Source organism: Platalea leucorodia (assembly GCF_965183815.1).
Source record: "Platalea leucorodia genome assembly, chromosome: 5".
NCBI classification, from domain to species: domain Eukaryota; kingdom Metazoa; phylum Chordata; class Aves; order Pelecaniformes; family Threskiornithidae; genus Platalea; species Platalea leucorodia.
In genome coordinates this window covers 15,091,378-15,109,750 of record NC_138827.1, presented here as the reverse complement: position 1 = coordinate 15,109,750, position 18,373 = coordinate 15,091,378, and the positions used below count along the sequence as shown (strand labels likewise).

General features: G+C 38.8%; 2 protein-coding genes across 6 annotated transcripts in view; both read left to right on the top strand.

Annotated features, from left to right (window-relative positions):
* Positions 1–18,373, top strand: part of RNF216 (ring finger protein 216) — a 137,783-nt gene that overhangs the window by 24,864 nt on the left and 94,546 nt on the right. The window lies entirely within an intron of this gene.
* The window catches only part of SMURF1 (SMAD specific E3 ubiquitin protein ligase 1), a 47,523-nt gene that overhangs the window by 25,072 nt on the left and 4,078 nt on the right, over positions 1–18,373 (top strand). Inside the window, exons 2-17 of one of the 5 annotated variants that reach the window (XM_082312714.1) lie at positions 2,221–2,259; positions 2,925–3,033; positions 3,632–3,765; positions 3,885–3,950; positions 4,792–4,867; positions 5,226–5,464; positions 6,256–6,340; positions 8,630–8,776; positions 10,048–10,252; positions 10,521–10,624; positions 12,679–12,793; positions 13,798–13,976; positions 14,829–14,966; positions 15,340–15,460; positions 16,971–17,172; positions 18,005–18,080. In XM_082312714.1, the coding sequence (XP_082168840.1) occupies positions 2,221–2,259; positions 2,925–3,033; positions 3,632–3,765; positions 3,885–3,950; positions 4,792–4,867; positions 5,226–5,464; positions 6,256–6,340; positions 8,630–8,776; positions 10,048–10,252; positions 10,521–10,624; positions 12,679–12,793; positions 13,798–13,976; positions 14,829–14,966; positions 15,340–15,460; positions 16,971–17,172; positions 18,005–18,080 (2,035 nt within the window). Of the gene's footprint in view, positions 1–2,220; positions 2,260–2,924; positions 3,034–3,631; positions 3,766–3,884; positions 3,951–4,791; positions 4,868–5,210; positions 5,465–6,255; positions 6,341–8,629; positions 8,777–10,047; positions 10,253–10,520; positions 10,625–12,678; positions 12,794–13,797; positions 13,977–14,828; positions 14,967–15,339; positions 15,461–16,970; positions 17,173–17,995; positions 18,081–18,373 lie in introns of all 5 variants that reach the window. The other 4 variants (XM_082312713.1, XM_082312712.1, XM_082312711.1 and 1 more) reach the window with 4 other exon arrangements.

The following is an 18,373-nucleotide window of genomic DNA, read 5'->3' as shown; positions in this document are numbered from 1 at the left end:
TGGCATATACACAGCTTTGCAGAGCAGGGAGGGGCTGTCTGCTCCGCCGCTGGCATGGTTTCATGTCCAAGACTCCCGTTGCTGACCTTTGTCACCTGTTTCTTTACTGGAATTTGGAAATCTATGGCTTTTAAGTGATAGGGCAGTTGAAAAATTTTTTTGATTTAGTGCGTTTAATATGCAAATAGTGGAACAGAGCCAATGGTCCATCTTGGGCAGCCTGATTCTGGAGATTGCTCCATAAAGGTTTATTTCGGCTATTAGCTGTTGTGCCAATATTTTTCTTACAAGAAAGAGTAATGATTTTTGCAACCTAAAATTAAGTGTTTCACAGGCTGCAACTGGAAAATTGGCAGCCGTGCTCCTCTACTGTAGACTGAAAGCCTGTGGCAGAGGGAAAAGAGTTAAATGAAAAAATATAGTTCCTCAATAATAGCTTTAGAAACTTACACTGCTAGTTAGCTCTAGAAAGCACACCTGAAATATAGAATAAAGATAATAATTATATAGTCAGACTATATGCAGTTAGTTACAGATGGCATACTTTTCCAGCTCAATAATGTATTCTTAAAATTGGGGATGGGGAAGTAAAATGAGTTATTTGAGTTCAAAAAAAGCTCTACCACTCATAGGAACTTTAAAATTCTTTTTGGCTAGTACTAGAACATACAAGTTCTGATTTTTACCTGTACTTATTCCCTGTTTTTCTGGTCTTTTTTCCTCTGAAGCACTCGCAACAGGAAGAGGAAATTTAAGGTTCCTCTGTTGTGCTTCCATAGAACAGCAGACTGTGATTCTGTAATCCTGTTTTGTTTCAAATTGAATTGCCATGGTCCTGCAGACTTCTCTTTTTTGATCAGTTGTTTAAAAAAAAAAAAAAGCTTTCTCTGATTATGCAGTTTGCCAATGTAAGAAATAAGTAATTTTTAATCCATTCTAAAAATAGTTTTCTGGTGTGGCTGCTTTAATTATTACTAAGACGGAGGCTTTGTGTATTTTTTTTTTCCCATGAACATCTGGGTTCAACAGTGGACTACTTTGGTCTGTTTGCTTGACATGTGAGGTGAGGCGATTTTTATTTTGCTAGCTATGTTAGGTGGGGAATGTTGCTCTGGAATTTGTTCCCATATTTTTGCTACCGTGTCTTCACGTTCCCCAATACAGAGTTACGGCGAGACTGAGTGTAAGTCAGGAGCAAGGTGAGAGAGAGATGAGAAGGGGTCCGTACCAGGGGAAGTGGCCACTGAGTATCTTCTGAGCGTTCATTCTCGTGCTGAAAGGTCAGAACTGGGCGGAAAAGAGACTACCTCAAAAATAGTTAGGTCTTTCATAGTTACCTTCCTCTCTTGGATCCTAGTTTTAGATAAGTTAGAGCTCTAATATTTTCATCTTTGGCTCTGTAGTTATTTTTCCTGGCCTGTTATAAGAGTTTAACGGATACTGAACAACTTGGATTGCTGAGATTGTACTGAGCAGTCCTTATTGAAAAGCAAAATTAGGCTTGTAGCTGGTAATAGACCTAGTAGAAATGGAGATTGATGTGAGTTTCCTGATCTAATTTTTGCTGAAACTACTGTACTATTTAGTAGAATTGGAGAGAGGGAAATGATGTCTCATTTGTGGCCCTTTCAAAGGAAAACATATTGATGCAATTCTTTTTCATTGTATTTTTTTTCTCCTGAGTGAGGTCCTGTCATACTTACCACAAAACTTATTTGTATTTGCAAACTACTTATGCTGCTATAGCACACCTCCCATGTTTTGTTCTACCATGCATCGTGTACTTTTTGTGTGCAAAAAGCAGGATTTTGCACTGTATTTGATGGGACTTAGCGTAGAGGTCTCCTCCAGGAGTTGCAGAAATGTTCTTGGTTCAGAAACTGTTTAGTCCTTGTTCTAAAATGGGTGGGTTCTGAAACAACACAACAAAATTCTGGTTTAGCATTTGTGTAAGCATGCAGCATAGAAAATTAGGAGGTTTTAACACAAAGGCACGTTCATTAAATCTTCTGTATATTGTAACGCTAGAACAAAAGCAAAGGAATTTTTTTCTTTATGTAAATACGTATTCCAATCACAGATAAAGAAAACAATGCTCACATTTAATATTTGGGTGTTTTTTTATGAATTATGATCAGGTAGTATTGTAGCTGGTATGATTGCCAGAAAGCTTGTTTTTTATGGTTTTAAGATTTCTTTATCTGATATTTTGTTTTGCAGTATTATGTGCCAAGAATCTTGCAAAGAAAGATTTCTTCAGTAAGTATGCCCTAATTGTATAACTTTCTGCTCTTGATTAATCAGATTCATTTGTAGATTGTGCATTACTGTCGTGGCTCATCTGTGTAGGTCATTTGTTCTGTGGTTCCATTCTTGCAGTAACATTGTGTTACTACATGAGTAGACATTACCCTGAATTGTATTTAGATGGCATAGGCTCTAGGATTGGAAAGACCGAGGACTCTCAAATTCTAGTTGAAAGTCTGGCTGATGAGACCACAAGCAAGTTGCTGCTTACAATTCTGTGTGTGGGGTACCAAAAGCATCCATCTTAAAGAAGGCTCTGTTTGTAAAGCTTGCCAGGGGTATGAGTGAAGTACCCCAGTGCTGCAGTCTCGGTATTATGTTAACGACTGAATAAAAATACCTACTTATCAGTATGCATGGGTATGCACTGTTAAATTGAGCACTTCTAACCTTTTGTTTTCTAAAAACTTTCACAATTTATGGCAGATATCAATCTGTGTGACAGAAATACATTATCTAATTAGGAACTCAATTCTCTATTTTTGGATTTACTAAAATAGTTTTAGGATAATGGCAACTTTCCTTTCTTGGGAGGGAGCAGAAGCTCATGATAGCATTATCTTGGAAGAAACAAAACAAAAAGTACTATGTTTAATAGCACCTTTTCCCTTCCACAGGACTTCCTGACCCATTTGCAAAAATAGTGGTTGATGGGTCAGGTCAGTGCCATTCAACTGACACTGTGAAGAACACATTGGACCCCAAATGGAACCAGCATTACGATCTGTGAGTTGTTTGTAAAGTCATAAGTAAACAATATTCTAGAGACTTATCTAGTAAATGGAACGTAAGGATTGGCACTGCAACTTCATTTTGTGTTAGCTGAGGAGAACTGATCTTTTGCAACAAGAAATTACCTGTTAATAAAGGAGTGGTACTTTGCTTTTAAGTATTTGAATTTGGAAATATTTGTGTGTCAGGTGCACAGCACAATTGCTTAGAGTAAGCTCTACTGGAGCAGTGCAGTCCAGCTTTTACAAAAGATTGTCCTTGTTGTAGCGATTTATTTTCTTCAAATTATTAGAAACATAAATTTTAAAGTTTTGTACATTAATCAGCTTGTTGCATAGCTTTTAATGAGGCTGTCTGTAGTTAAATTCGTGCTGCAGCAATATCAATTTAACATGCTGTGTGAAATCATAGTGCAGTAATTCATTAATAACACCATTTCAGGCTTAAGCACTTCTGTATTTATAATAAAGCAGCATGACCAATGTACTAAAATGTATCAGAATTTGTACCAAATAATGCATAAATTCTGTAGAGTAAATTCTGTAGAGTATTTTTTTTTCTGAAATCTGTCTTCTAATATGTATTTTTCTAGATATGTTGGGAAGACAGATTCCATAACCATCAGTGTATGGAACCATAAAAAAATCCACAAGAAACAGGGAGCTGGCTTCCTGGGGTGTGTCCGACTCCTCTCCAATGCCATCAGCAGGCTAAAAGATACTGGATGTAAGAGCAATTCCTACCTGGTGCAGTCAAGAACCTTTGGTGCCTTGTATCTGAGTAGTGAAGAGTATTCCCACCCACCCCCCCAGTGTTTTGTTGATCTTTCCTATTCTCATTTGCAGACCAGCGTTTGGATCTATGCAAACTAAATCCCACAGATACCGATGCTGTACGAGGCCAAATAGTGGGTAAGAATACTCTCAGCTAAACTTTCATCTTCTTGGGTAAATACAGTATAGGGACAAATATTGTATTAAAAAAGAAACCTGTAGTCATTATTGCTTCCGTGCCTTTTCTGTGTTGTTTCTTCTGAGTTTAATGGGATTAAATTACATAACCTGAAAATTTTTGTTGTACTCCTATGTGGGAGTTTGTTTTCTCTCAGTGGATAATGAGAAACAATATTAAAAAGAGGGAATGCATCTGGCAAGGTTTCTGATGCAGCTCTGGAAGGATAAATGTTACTGTGAAACTGATTGCATTTGGACCAGGGTGACAGGAAAAGAGGATCTGGAGGAGTTAAAAGAAATTTTGCAAATTGCTGTTTTAATACCTTTGGCTCATGTAACCTGTTTCCAAATTTCAACAAAACAGTGCCAGTTTTATGGCTAATTTACCCCATTGTACCATGTTTTGCTGCCCCCCAACCCAAGCTTTTAATTGATACATATTTGGCACAACCCAAATTCTCACCGTAATGATGACATCTAGTGGTGAGTAATTTCTTTCCAGCTTACCTTTCTGGGTCCTCATGAAACCCAGATGTAGAACCTGACATTTGATACTTACAGAAATAGACTCAGCTTAAGTTTTGTTGCGGTGATGCCTCTGGTTTCTCTTCTCCATTTTTAAAAATCGGTAATGCTTTAGGGTTACAGAAGGAGTTTTGGTAAGTGGTGTGCTCTTGTGTGTAGGATATAACTTTCCTTAATATTTTACCTTGTATAAATGTGGGTTGTTTGGCTTTATGTTGTTTTTAAGGGAACATTTGTTCTTTTATTATTAACGTGTTTGATTTTTTTCTTTCAGTCAGTTTACAGACACGGGACAGAATAGGCACAGGAGGTTCTGTAGTAGACTGTAGAGGGCTCTTGGAGAATGAAGGGTAAGGATTGTTTTCTTTACACTTAATTAGAAAGACAGTTTATATGTAGAAAGAATGTAATTAACACTAGAAATATTAAATATCAGTGTGACTAATATATTGTCTGGGAATATGTGTCAGGTAGTAAGGTTATAGCTTACTTGAAAGAAAGTAAGCTAAACTGGGTAGGACTTGATATTTTTTGTTACCAGTGCTTCTGGCACTTCATGAGAAATTTTGGGTATAAAAACATTAAGAAAGTGGCATATCTTGAATTAAAAGTTGCAATACTTGAAGTAATGGAGAGAGAGAGAGAAAAACAGTTATTTCTGCATTCACTTCTCTGTGATGGAAACTCTTGAAGTTTCCCCATTTTCAGAACGGTTTATGAAGATTCCGGACCGGGAAGGCCACTGAGCTGTTTTATGGAGGAACCAGCACCGTATACAGACACTACGGGGGCCGCTGGCGGAGGCAACTGTCGCTTCGTAGAGTCCCCCAGTCAAGATCAGAGGCTTCAGGCACAGCGACTTCGGACTCCTGAAGTCAGAGGTCATGTACAGACACCTCAGAACAGACCGCATGGTCACCAGTCACCTGACCTACCAGAAGGCTACGGTAAGAGTTTTCCAGAACTATAAAATCAAAGGGTTTTTTTCAAAAGAATTCAGAGAAAAAATCTCCCATTTTAATATGTAGGTGTAGTTTACCTGTTAGAACATGCAGTATCCACATGCATCTAATGGTCTGGATTTTGGAAAAAGAACTAAGCAGTGCAGATGGGAGTTTGAGATTGGCTAATTAGCAGTTGGCTATGCCAGGATACACTGAGGAGTTGATGGTAAATTAAACATGAGTTTGTGGTATGATGCTGTTAGAGAAAATTCACTGCTAATCTTGGCTGTGTATCTAGGGAGAACAAATGTAAAGAGCTCTTTAAACTAGAGCAGTAATGCTATTTTTTCCTTCCCCCTTGGCATGTTGTGTAGGTTTGAGCCCACATTTGAGAAAAGATCAGGAAAATATAAAAGCAACAAAGAAGCCAGTAGTACAGAAGATTAGGGAGGATAAGATTAAGGAGAATTTAAATCTCTGAAAAGAGCACACCAAATCTAGGAGTAAAGAAATCTAGTTTGGGGGTTTGGGTTGTCTCAAAACCTAAAAATAAAAATACAAACTAAAACACGTTGGTGCATGGATTTGCAAGTTTCAAAAAGAACGTTGAAATGTGTAGTCGAAGCAAATTTGTGAAGGACAAAACAGTCCATGCTGCAAAAGATCAAGGGGATGGCTCAAGTACTTTCTCCTAGATCTGACAGAAAGATGATATTCTAATGGCTTTAAACAAACTGTTTATTCAGATTTTTTCAGATTTGTAATTTAGAATAATCTTTCTTCCTTTTTGATAGAACAAAGAACAACGGTACAGGGACAGGTTTATTTTTTGCACACACAGACTGGAGTTAGCACATGGCATGACCCTAGGATACCAAGGTATGTATTTATAGTTACAAAGTCAAGGGGTTTTGGTGTGCGTATGTATGGCAGTAAGCTGAATCTTTAATAGCAAAAATCTATGAAATGGCCTGTCTAAATTTAAAGGGAGCAGAGGAATAATTTCGGATCTTTCTAGTTACCTTTTCACCAAACACTAAGGATTGCTCTTTTTGAAAGAAACAATTATCTACTTGTGAATCATGTAAAACAAAAGGGGGAAAAAAATACGTAGCCCTTCAGGAATTCCCATTTGACAAATTCTTTCTAAAGTGTCGATGTATCGAGTTTCTTTTTTGGTGAAGCTACAGATTTCTGAATCTTACCTATTTTTTTTTCTTTTATAAAACAACTTGGACTGCAAATTGAAGAAAAAAGTGACTACTTTTTTAAAGCCATTGTTTCTTGAGTATTGAACTTGTAACTTTTGCTCTAATAGTGCTCACTTACATATAACTGAAGCAGAGATTACTTGTCATCTTTAAACTTGAAGTGGTGTTGAGGTTTTTTTATGCTTTAGAAAATTTGAATCCTCCACATGATTCATTTAGTAAAGCCTCTTTAAACTTTAACCTGCAGTTAATCCAGGTTTTTGTGAGTAAGGTCTGGCGCTCTTCCTTGAGGAGCTCTGAATCTGGGCTGCTTCGCTGGACCACCTCCACACCAGATTTGAGAGTGAAACACAAAGTTTGTAACTCCTCAGCTGCTGCTCTGGCTGGATAATACATGAATACGATACAGGATATTAGAAAAATGATACAAAGTAGTGTAGGCAAAAGCGTTGATAAAACTACAGTGTATGGAAGGATATGAAAAATAAAGTTGAGAGAGAGAGAAAATAGCTGATGTTAGATTAGCTGGTATCGTTGGAAGAAGAAATGACAATGCTTGTTCTTCATGTCACTCGTGTCAGGCTTGTGTGCCCAAAGCCTTGTCTTTTCTTCCAGTGATGCTGGTTGGCCTAATGAAAGGTATTGCTTCTTCTCTCAACAAATGTTAGAGCCAGGTTTTCAGGACCAGCAATGTAAGTGGACACAACAGTGCCTTGTGAGTCACAGGTCACCCTTATTTTAGGTAAAGGTGGCTTTCATACTACCAACTTGCAGTGCAAAAACCTAACCTTGTCATTTAGCACAGATGTAGGTTAAAACTTGATGTAATCAGATCTCTACAGTACTTTCAGATGCACAGCTGATTGAAACAAATGGTTACAACCATAATCTTCTTTAAGGAGCCTAACAAAGGCTTGTCTGTCTGCCTGTATCCCCTGCTGGCTTATACTCACTCTGACACTAATGAAGCCTTTGGTGTACAAAGTGTTTCTACCTTTGTAAAGCCTCTCAGTTTACTCATTTATACTGATGTTGCATGGTTAGATTTAGGTAAGGAAATACATAGAGTGGTGTCTTCAATCCTGGATAATGGATGAATCCATGCCAGCTGTCTAGAGAATACTTTACTTAACAATAGCTTTTCTGTCTAAAAATAATCTTTGGGTTTCCCTCCTTACTTTTCTTGCCAATCTTAGCGTTTTCCTGTATTAGGTGGCTGGGGCCTTAAGTGTTTTCAATTTTCTAGGTGTAAATACATCCTATGTATTGAATTCAAACACTACCTGAAAGTGAGTGACTACCTTTAGCAGCACTTAGAATGATACCCAAAATTTATCTAGGATGAAAGGGATGAATGTGTTGGTAAAGCCTTACTCTCAATGATTTATCAGTCAAATAGTTAGGATTCTAACCTTGTCTAATTAAAGAGGAGGTTTTTTTTTGTTGGGGTGGGGTTTTTTTGTGATCTTAGTATTTGGCTGCCTTAGCCTCTTAACTTATTGGGTGTTTGGAGACAGTGGTTGGTTCAGAGCCCTTTAGTTAATTGTTTCGTTTTCTGCATGTGGATCACAATAGTGTTAATGGGAATTTTTCTGTGAAATGTTTGCTATGAAAAAATGTCTCTTCCTCCTTTTACAGCACTCAGAAGCCCTGTCATCACCTAAATGATGATGTTGCATATTGAGCTGTATGACTGTTACTTTCAAAGCCTTTCAAAGACAGAAGGTGTTTTCCTGATTTACCTTTCTATTCGTGTACAGTGCATATACAGGGAGTTGCGCTGCCTAGATTGAGGATTCTAAAAAGACAGGATTAAAATCGCTATTCTGTCCTTCCTAAGACTTTCATAGCCTAGAATCACTGAGCACCAAATTCATTCCCCCCTCTCCCCTGAATGTAAATTGGTTTCATCTTAACTTCAGATGTGCTTTAACACTTTGTTTGCTTTGCTCCTTAGAGACCTTAACAGTGTGAATTGTGATGAACTAGGACCTTTGCCTCCAGGCTGGGAAGTTAGAAGTACAGTTTCAGGAAGAATATATTTTGTAGATCATAACAACAGAACCACACAATTCACAGATCCGCGACTACATCACATCATGAAGTAAGAACCTTGCCTGATAAATAATTCTTGTGAAGTTTGGATTCTTAAACCTTTTATTTTTGTCTAGTTTTAACTACAGTCTAGGAGTCATGAAGGGTTGAAAAACTGCATGATAACGATATTGGGGAACAGATGCCACCAATGATCTAGTCAGGGTCCGAGCATTGGTTCTCAGTGCTGGTTTTATCTAAGCTTTTTGCAGAGACTCTTCAAAAATGTTTTTGCTATGCTTTGCACTCCTCAGATTTAAGGGAGGGCTTGCTTATTTCAGCACAACACTGATCTCTCTAAGCTGGTTGATAAAATTGCACCAAGCTGTGCTGGAGCAAATATGCAGTTCTGGAAATGCTGGGGTGTGGGGTGGAGGGTCTGCCAGGCGGTTCCACAGCAATCAGCTCATCCCTGTCTGGATTAGTAGTTCTAGCTCTGTGCTAGCTATGCTAGACCTGAACTGGCTTCATGCTCCCATGAGCTCCAGGCAACTGGAGTACAAAGCCAGCTGGAGTCTGGTTGCCTGGTGCTGTGCAGAGCCAGCTCAGGTTTAGCAGGATTTAATAAGCTCAAACTCTGCATCATGCAAAGGCAGCTGAACTGTTACAGAATGGACCCTGGAAGCAGCCTGGCGGTGCTTGTTGTGCCCAAGATCAGACTTTTTCCTGGATCCAAGTTGTCTGTGGTTGAAACCAGCTGGGGAATCTCTGTATCTAAAAAATCATTGCTCCATAACCCAAATAAAGCACTGATAGGTGAGGATAGTTGAATGTATGAAGCTGCAGCTATTTGGGACAAGTACATCTTTCTCTTTTAATAACCATAGATGCAGTACTTTTACTGTGTCAAGAATCCCTAGCTTTATTTTGCATGGAGCTGGAATAAAATTCATTGCAGTTGTTAGATAGTTCCATTTACAAAGCTGTTGTTTGTTCCATTAGCGGTCTGTTTTCATGTTATAGTCTTGAAAGTTGTCGCTATATGGGACACACAAACTTTTTAATTACTGCTCAGTTAGCATTCAGTGATCATGCTCCACAGCCTTCCACAATGTATTGCCATATAAAAACTGAGCTGAAAAATGCTGAAACTCTTTATTGTAAATACCTGCATTCCTTATGTCCCTGAATGTAGGGTAATGATGCTATAGAAGATACCCAGCTGAATATACATTTCACTCCAGGTTCCTCTTGCAGAAGCTTAATCAGTTCTTCCATTATTGTTTTACATATTCCCTATTGTTATGCTTCCAGAATAAATATTTTACTTTTCTTTCACAGCCATCAATGCCAGCTAAAAGAGCCCAGCCAGCAGCCTTTGCCAGCTCCAAATGAGGGGTCACTAGAAGATGGTGAGGAGTTGCCTGCACAAAGATATGAGAGAGACTTGGTACAAAAGTTGAAAGTTCTTAGACATGAGCTCTCTCTTCAGCAACCGCAGGCTGGTCACTGCCGCATTGAAGTATCCAGAGAGGAAATATTTGAGGTATTTGATTGGGTTTTTTTACTACTATTAGCAGCTTTTGTAACTCAAGACTTAAGTAAAACTGATTATAGCAAGTCTGCTTGACAAAAGAGGTGGTGAATACCACCAAGTGTTAGAAAGTTCTCATTGGCATTTGCTTCAGATTAGCACTTTAACAGAATAATGTTTTCTGTAGTTGAGTAACAATCTATGTATTACAGTAATGCATCTTAGTAGACTTAATTATAGGAAGGAAATAAAATGTCTAACTGTAAAAATACACATACAGGAATCGTACCGTCAGATAATGAAGATGAGGCCAAAGGACTTGAAAAAGAGGCTTATGGTGAAATTTCGAGGAGAGGAAGGCCTGGATTATGGAGGAGTAGCAAGGTGAGATTTGGGGGTTTGTCTGACACTTTTCAACTGTAAAGTTTTCCTTACAGTGACCTGTGGCTGATACAATTCCCTTTCAAATTATCTGTTAATAGTATATTTGAGTTATTTGTCATCTAGTTTATAGGTAGTGGTCGTAGGTTCAGTCTTCGTTTCACGGTAGATTGGAAAGTGGAAGCATGTGATTTAACAGTTGTCCTACAGCCCTCCTGGTGTCAAAGGCTTGCACTACATGATTTGGTTTGCCTTGCATTTGGGAACGTTACTGGAATTGTCCCAAAAACTTGGGTCCATCACCCGATGTGCATTGCCCAATTCACACACAGAGTCGAGGTATTTTCCTTTATTACGTAAATACGCGTGCATGTACAAACCAGCACACCATTGATGTAAACTAACAGTTATTTATACAATCATCTAATACATGTTCATTGTCACTTTGTTAAATGATTGGTTAAAATTCTTTGCCTGCCATGTAAATTACTACACATGCTTACTATGATTCTCAAGACCTTTACTTCCTTAATCTTTTGGGTCGGTGGGTTTCTTGGGTGGGTGGTCCTTGAGTCCGTGGTCATGATCTCCCCCTGCCGGAATTACCTTTCCCCTAAATTCACTTAACTTTGGCAACACTAAGCAGTCCTTTACAGACTGTTAGTGAAGCAAACTATCATTCACTTTAGAGTTCTTTGTTATGAGACATATACCCGTTTCATGATGCCATAGTATTGTTAGGGTAAAATGAGCAAGGTTAATCTTTATCGACATCAGAATTAATGCCACTTTGAGGTGTTTCTGTTTCCCCTCTTCCCCATACGTACTCTGTTTTCATCACCATTACCCAGTGAGTGTAAAAGGCTTGTTTAGGATAGGCTATTGATCTTATTGCAGAAAGTGCTGATCCCAGCAGCAGGCTCCAGTTTCATAAGTGAAAGTGTGATCAGCTCAAATTGTGAGGTCTTTCAAGAAGCGTATAGACTCTGAAGTCAAATCCAAATCACAGTAGAGGTTCTGTTAAATACACCTGTCTGATTTCCAGCGAAAGGATTGCAAGACAGCAGGGGTTCCTGTGGGTCTCAGCCACATTCAGGAGAGTCCTCTGATCTGTTGGAGCAGGAGTGAAGATGAACTAATCCTAAACAAAGGCTACACCACCCACTTAGGTGTCTTTCAGTAACACATCTCTGGACAAAGGAAAGAAGTTGGAACATTCTGAGCTGCCTTACCAGAGGCAACCTTGAGTGTCTCGGCTGTTGACATCCTGTTGCCCTGATGGCTTTCATAATTGCCCATTTGCTGCAACAGACTCTTTCAGATCAGTACTGCTCCACTTGTAAGCATTAAAGTTGATAGCGCGCTCAGAATATTTTGAACCTGGGCTGGGCATCCAAATTTAATAATAAAGGGGTATTTGTCACGGTGAGTTGGGAGGTCAGAAATAGCTTTAGTTCCATTCCTGTCCTTGTACGATACTGAGGTGAGAGAATTTACCTAAGCCCTCCTCTTTTAATGTGTTTGGTCTCTGTGCCCCTTCTGGGCTCTCTGCTGAAAGCAGAGTTTCTCTAGTCATCGAGCATTTGCAGAACAGCTTTTCTAAACACCTCCAGTGACTGAGCTGATTTTAAACAACAGACTTTTTGCATATTTCTTTGTACTGTACAGGTTGCAGAGGAGCAGATCTCTTAGTCTCCAAATATCTGAACTCTGTACAAAGTCAAGATTTTTCTGGAAGTGGGTCTTGTTCAGACTTAATTTGTTGATGGCGTTGTCTAACAGCTTGCTATAGCTTCTCTAATTGATGTTAATCCCTTCAGTACTTCTAAACTAAAACAAGTCTGCCTGTGAGTGGAGTAAGGTACTTTATGGGTTTTTATGCATACCTCTTTGGTCTGCAAGTGGAGGGCAGTACAAGGTGATGTGATTTTGAAGTAAGCATTTCATAACTGATGACTAGTTTGATGCTTCACAATAATTGTGTTGCCTGAAACTTAAGTGGAAGTTACACCCTTCTAAAATACTCTTTTTTTTTTTTTTTTTTTTTTCTTCCCCAGAGAATGGTTGTATTTACTGTGCCATGAAATGTTGAATCCCTATTATGGACTCTTCCAGTACTCCACGGATAATATTTACATGCTGCAAATCAATCCAGACTCTTCTATCAATCCTGTAAGTACTAACTTCTGAGCAACTTACCTACTTTAACAGAGGTCCCCTGCAGTTTTTTGTTGTAGCTGTTCTTCCATGACAAGAGTGTAAACTGAAGGGTAAAGCAGAATAAGAATGTGTTAATGAGTCTTATATTGATATAATATGAAGCAGAGGGGGTTTGTTCAGAAATGAAAAACACGAGACAGGAGGTATCCTTTGATAAGTATCTGATTTCTTTGAGACTCCTCGGTACTGACTGGGGTGGACGATGATTCTGAGAAGATATCCGTAGGTGAAATTCATCTTCACAGCTGAATGCAGGCGGTTGTGTAAACAGTGTTGCATCCTAAGCAGTGTTCACCCCATGACTGTAGGGACTTGCATGCCTGCCTTGCCCTTTCTCAATAAGCTGCTGTGCTTGCTTTTTTTTTTTTTTCTCTCTCCTTTCCTCACTGGAGGAGTTGTATTGATGCAGACCTTAAAAGGAGCAGCAATTCTGTATTAGTACAGGGGAATTTTTTCTGATGTGACATTTCCTGACATTTGCTCTGTAAGATGGGGGAGATAGATTGGAAGAATCTCAACCGTAGGACTTATGCCTCAGTTTTCAAAAGTCAGTTTATAAGCAACATGGAAGACATGAAGGAAATGAGCATGTGGCCTGCTTCCTCAAGAGCAAAAAGATTTTGATGGTTAATCAAAGAATAAACTAATTTGTTTGGAATTGTCGTATCTTGGATTCTGGGGATTTTATGGGCATTTTCTTTTCCCGAGTTTTGCCCTTGGAGAGGTCTGGAGGACTTGTATCCAATTTATTAGTCAGGTAATGCACAGAGACTTGTTTGAGGCATTTAGTCCTTAAATGGTTCTGTTCTTGGTTATGTTATGAGGAAAAATGGTGGCTCCTCTTGCCCAGAGGGTTGCAGGTAACTTGCACTGAACATACAACTGATGGCGCAGATACAACCACAAGATGTCAGTGTCTTCCCGCTGCCTGATTTTCCTCTCCTCTCTCCCTGCAGGACCATTTGTCTTATTTCCATTTTGTTGGTCGGATAATGGGTTTGGCTGTGTTCCATGGACACTATATCAATGGTGGTTTCACGGTTCCCTTTTACAAACAGCTTCTGGGGAAGCCCATTCAGCTCTCAGATCTGGAATCTGTTGACCCAGAATTACACAAAAGTTTAGTCTGGATCTTGTAAGTACTGTATTTATATATTGCCTCACTGTAGAGAAGATGGGGTAGAGTACGTTGGCAATAGTGAGATATGCTTTAGAGAAAATGTTCGCAAAAATATTGTAACAGGGGAGATCTGGACAAAATTATTAAACTACTGTTTCTGTGTCAGCAAGCTCAAGGTTCTTGAGGAAAAGTTCATCCTGCAAACTGTGTTAGCTCTCCTTGCAGCAAAGCAGATACTAAATTATTAAACATGGCATGGGTGTGGTGGAATATCACAGTATCAAAATCCAAACTCGGGACGGAGTTCTGAGGGAAAGTACAGCCTTGTTCAAGAGAAAACCAACTTCAATTAAAAAGGAAATAAATTGAATTAATTTGGGCTTCTGTACACTTACAGTTCAAAACCAAATCCACCATTTGGTGTAGCTCTGGGACTCTGCAATTCTGCTTTGTGTTTAAAGTTATTGATGTCTTTGAAATTCACTGCATGCTCTCTCTTCTGTGCTTCACACTGATATATGACAGCAGATCAGTTTATTGCTCTGTGTGTATATATATTCTGTTTTTTATATATATATTATATATACGTGTATGTGCATTTGTGTATATGGGGTTTAATTCATTATTGTGAGTACTACTAGAATTAGGTGGATGACTCATATCTGGTCAGACTCTTCAACATGCATTAAGCTATACAGAAATTGGTGATCGTGGCAATATTTCTCTAATGGTGTGAAATACAGATGGCTAGTTACTAGGTTTATCCTGAAGACTACCTGTGTTCAAATAACAAACTGTCAGCATCAGCACTAAGAGTTATCAAAACATCAAAAATACTAGGTTTACCTTTTATCTTTCCATTGCCAGAGAGAACGATATCACCCCCGTTCTGGACCATACTTTTTGTGTGGAACACAATGCTTTTGGGAGGATTTTACAGCATGAACTCAAACCAAACGGCAGGAATATTCCAGTGACAGAAGAGAACAAGAAAGAATATGTCAGGTATTGCAGAACAAAAATATATCCTGCAAATGTAGTGGAAAGAAGGTAGTAAACAGATGCATTTTTTTTTTATATAGTGAAATTAATGAAATAAGTATTTTGGGGGGGAAATACCTGAGTCATAAATGACATGAACGTTTTCACACAATGCCCTATTGTAGGACCTGGGAAGAGGAAGCTGTGAATTGTACTTTGTTTTTTCTGATGATGGTGTAGTAATTAATTTTTGATGGAAAAAGGAATGGATAAGCACTTCTTTCATAATACAAAATGTGTGTATTAAACCAAGTTCCTCTCTAAAACAAGCATTTTCTAGCTTTGCTCTGTAAAGCCCAGTCCTATCTAGCTCATCATCCCTGACTTTTTCCCCCAGGTTGTATGTAAACTGGCGATTTATGAGAGGAATAGAGGCACAGTTTCTGGCTCTGCAGAAAGGTTTTAATGAACTTATTCCTCAACATCTCCTTAAGCCTTTCGACCAGAAGGAACTTGAGGTACGTGTTTTATTCACATGGAATAGTGTTTTGTAATTCGTTTGATTCACAATCAAGCACTGATTCTAAAAACCAAACCAAACAAACCCACAAAACTTATTCCAATTTACGTACCAGAAAGCTGTGTATTTGTTTAACCAAACCCTTTTTGGTTTATTCTAGACATTCTTTGGGTTAACATTATTGAGAGGCCTACTTAAACAGGGAAAGACAAATACACCATGTTGTCTAACCAAAGACTAATGCTCAAAGCACGTGGTCTGAGCAGGGAGGGAGTACTGCAAGTTTGAGGAATTGTTGGCAAGACCTAATGTGTTATCTACCCCAGAACTTGTTTTCTTCAGTAGCTGTTTTCATGCATGGCTGTTTCTATATTCATGCAGGGCATGGTTTACAGGGACTAAAATAGAAGTGTAGAGCATATAGAAAAGAAATGAATTTGTCTTCTCATTTAATCCTGAGATGCAGAATGCTGCCTCTTAAAATAGTTCTTGTTAGAGCAATTTTTCCTTTTTTTTGCCTTTTTTAAAAAAAAATAAGGCAACCTGTGGAATATGGACCATTTGTGGTATTGGAAGCACTAGCTTCGTGCTAGTTGTTCGTGCATGCTGATTAATCCCATGAAGTTATTGCATTCCATTTGCTAGCTGCTTGAAAAGGCAGATTAAAAATCCATTAAATATTTCAATACTGCCTGCGTCAGAACAGTCACAACTGTCCTAATAATGTAAATGAGTGTAAGTTGGTGCTGTCTTGGTGGCACAAAAAGGCAGCTGTTAAATGGTAGCTCTCAGAAATGTGATCCTCAATATGGAATATGGGAAATTTAGAATATGACGCACATTTTGCTTTGATGGATGAAGTCTTCTCTATGCCATTTACTTGGCGTTGCCAGGGGAGGTGGTTAGATTCATGGCCAGCAGTGACTTCCTTTTACAGTATTTTGCAACCTGGTGTCATCTGGAAAAGAGATTGAAGTAATATGTCTGGTCTGTGTTAGAGCCTCTCACAAACGACATCAGAAAACAGATGCAAAGTTTCTGTAGTTTGTTGTGGAACAACAAACGAAGTAGGATGTTACCATAAACCAAGCAGAATTCTGTCGTAGTTGGCATTGGCACCTCTAAGACAAACCTGCATCAGGACAATGACATTGTGTAGCGCAGTAGATGGCATGCCTTCTTCCAAGTCTGCACTGTACCCTCATAAAGATATGCTGTACTTTTCAGGTAGGATAGATTTAACAAAGCAGGTCTTGAATGGGCTTCTGGCTCTCGTTTCTTGTGAAAATTCTGGTTTTGGTAAGTGTACTCTTTGGCTGGTTTCATTGTATTTTAACTGGGAAGATTTACTGCCTGTTCCAAGCTGTTTTGGAGCGTTACCGTGCACCAAAAAGGTGGTTCAAGCGCGTAAAGAATGCTAGGCTTTGTGAAATGGTTGGATGTATGTTTTTATAGCTGCAAACCTGAAACAACTCTGAATGTTAAAGTGTTTTCTAATCCTTTAACAGCTAATCATAGGAGGCCTGGATAAGATAGACCTGAATGACTGGAAGTCAAACACACGTCTAAAGCACTGCATGGCAGATAGCAATATCGTGAAGTGGTTCTGGCAAGCAGTGGAAACATTTGATGAAGAAAGAAGGGCAAGGTTGCTGCAGTTTGTGACAGGTTCGACGCGTGTCCCACTTCAAGGTTTCAAGGCTTTACAAGGTGACTGATGTGGAGGCTGAGTTAATCTGTGGTGGGAGACAGAGATAAAAATCGTGTGCTATTTACTAGCCCCTTGTAGAATATCAGTGTATTACGGGATAACTCAAGCACTTACAAACTTCAGACCCAAAGAGCAGTTTTTCATTTGTGAGCAGCTCTGCTGATGGTGAACACTTTAGCCGTTGCTGATAGTGATACAAGCTGGTCGATCTGTCATCGTGTAGCACTTTGACTGGTGTCAGTATTAGCTTATCAGTCTCCTACAACTCTGTGGACTGTTAAAATAATTGCATGCAAGCACACACATGATTATAGAGCTGACTGAACAACTTCTTCACATGAAAATTGTATTCCCATCATTGTTTATTTGGCAGCAAATCATTAGACTAAAACAAGTTCCTGAAAATTGCAATTTTTGTCATCAGGAAAGGTGGCAGTGCCCTAGGCTGTTGTGATTCTCCTGGTAATGTTTCATTTATTGGCTGACAGTAAACTTATGTTCAAAATTAAAATACAGAGTTCTGTTTTACAAGGAAAACCTTCTTGCACTTAAGTCTTTTCATTTATCAAGGTGCACCTTTTGTTAATATAAAATTTAGCAGCTTTCCAAAATACTAGTCTGCAAATTCATTGTCATGAACAGCCCTAACACTTCTGCCATCCCTTCATCAGCTGCAAATCTGATCTACAGATTTAGCCTATGACATACTTATGTTTGCAGCTGGAACTGTAATTTTCTCTCTTGCCTTTTTAGAAGTAGCAAAATCGGTGTGCATGAATGATGTTTTGTTGAAGTGCATTAACTAGAATGTCTGTCTGTAAGGTTCTACAGGCGCTGCAGGACCCAGACTGTTTACCATCCATTTAATAGATGCAAACACAGACAACCTTCCAAAAGCCCACACTTGGTAAGATGAAAACATTCTGCATGTCGATGCTCGCTTTCCCTTTGACTTGGTTTAAAGGAGTCATTTCTGTTGGTCCAGGCTATGGATTAGCTGTGTGACATGCACAGATGAATCCAAGTGTGCTGTGCTACCTTGGGAATATCTGTACTCTGCAGCCAGCAAAATAATCGACAACTTATAGTTTGATTTGTCTTCTATATTATCTGTGGGTTTTGTTTATCCTGGAGTTGATTATTCTGGATAGTGAGAAGTTTTTAAGTTTATTTCTACGTGTTCAGCAAAAGTATTCACCG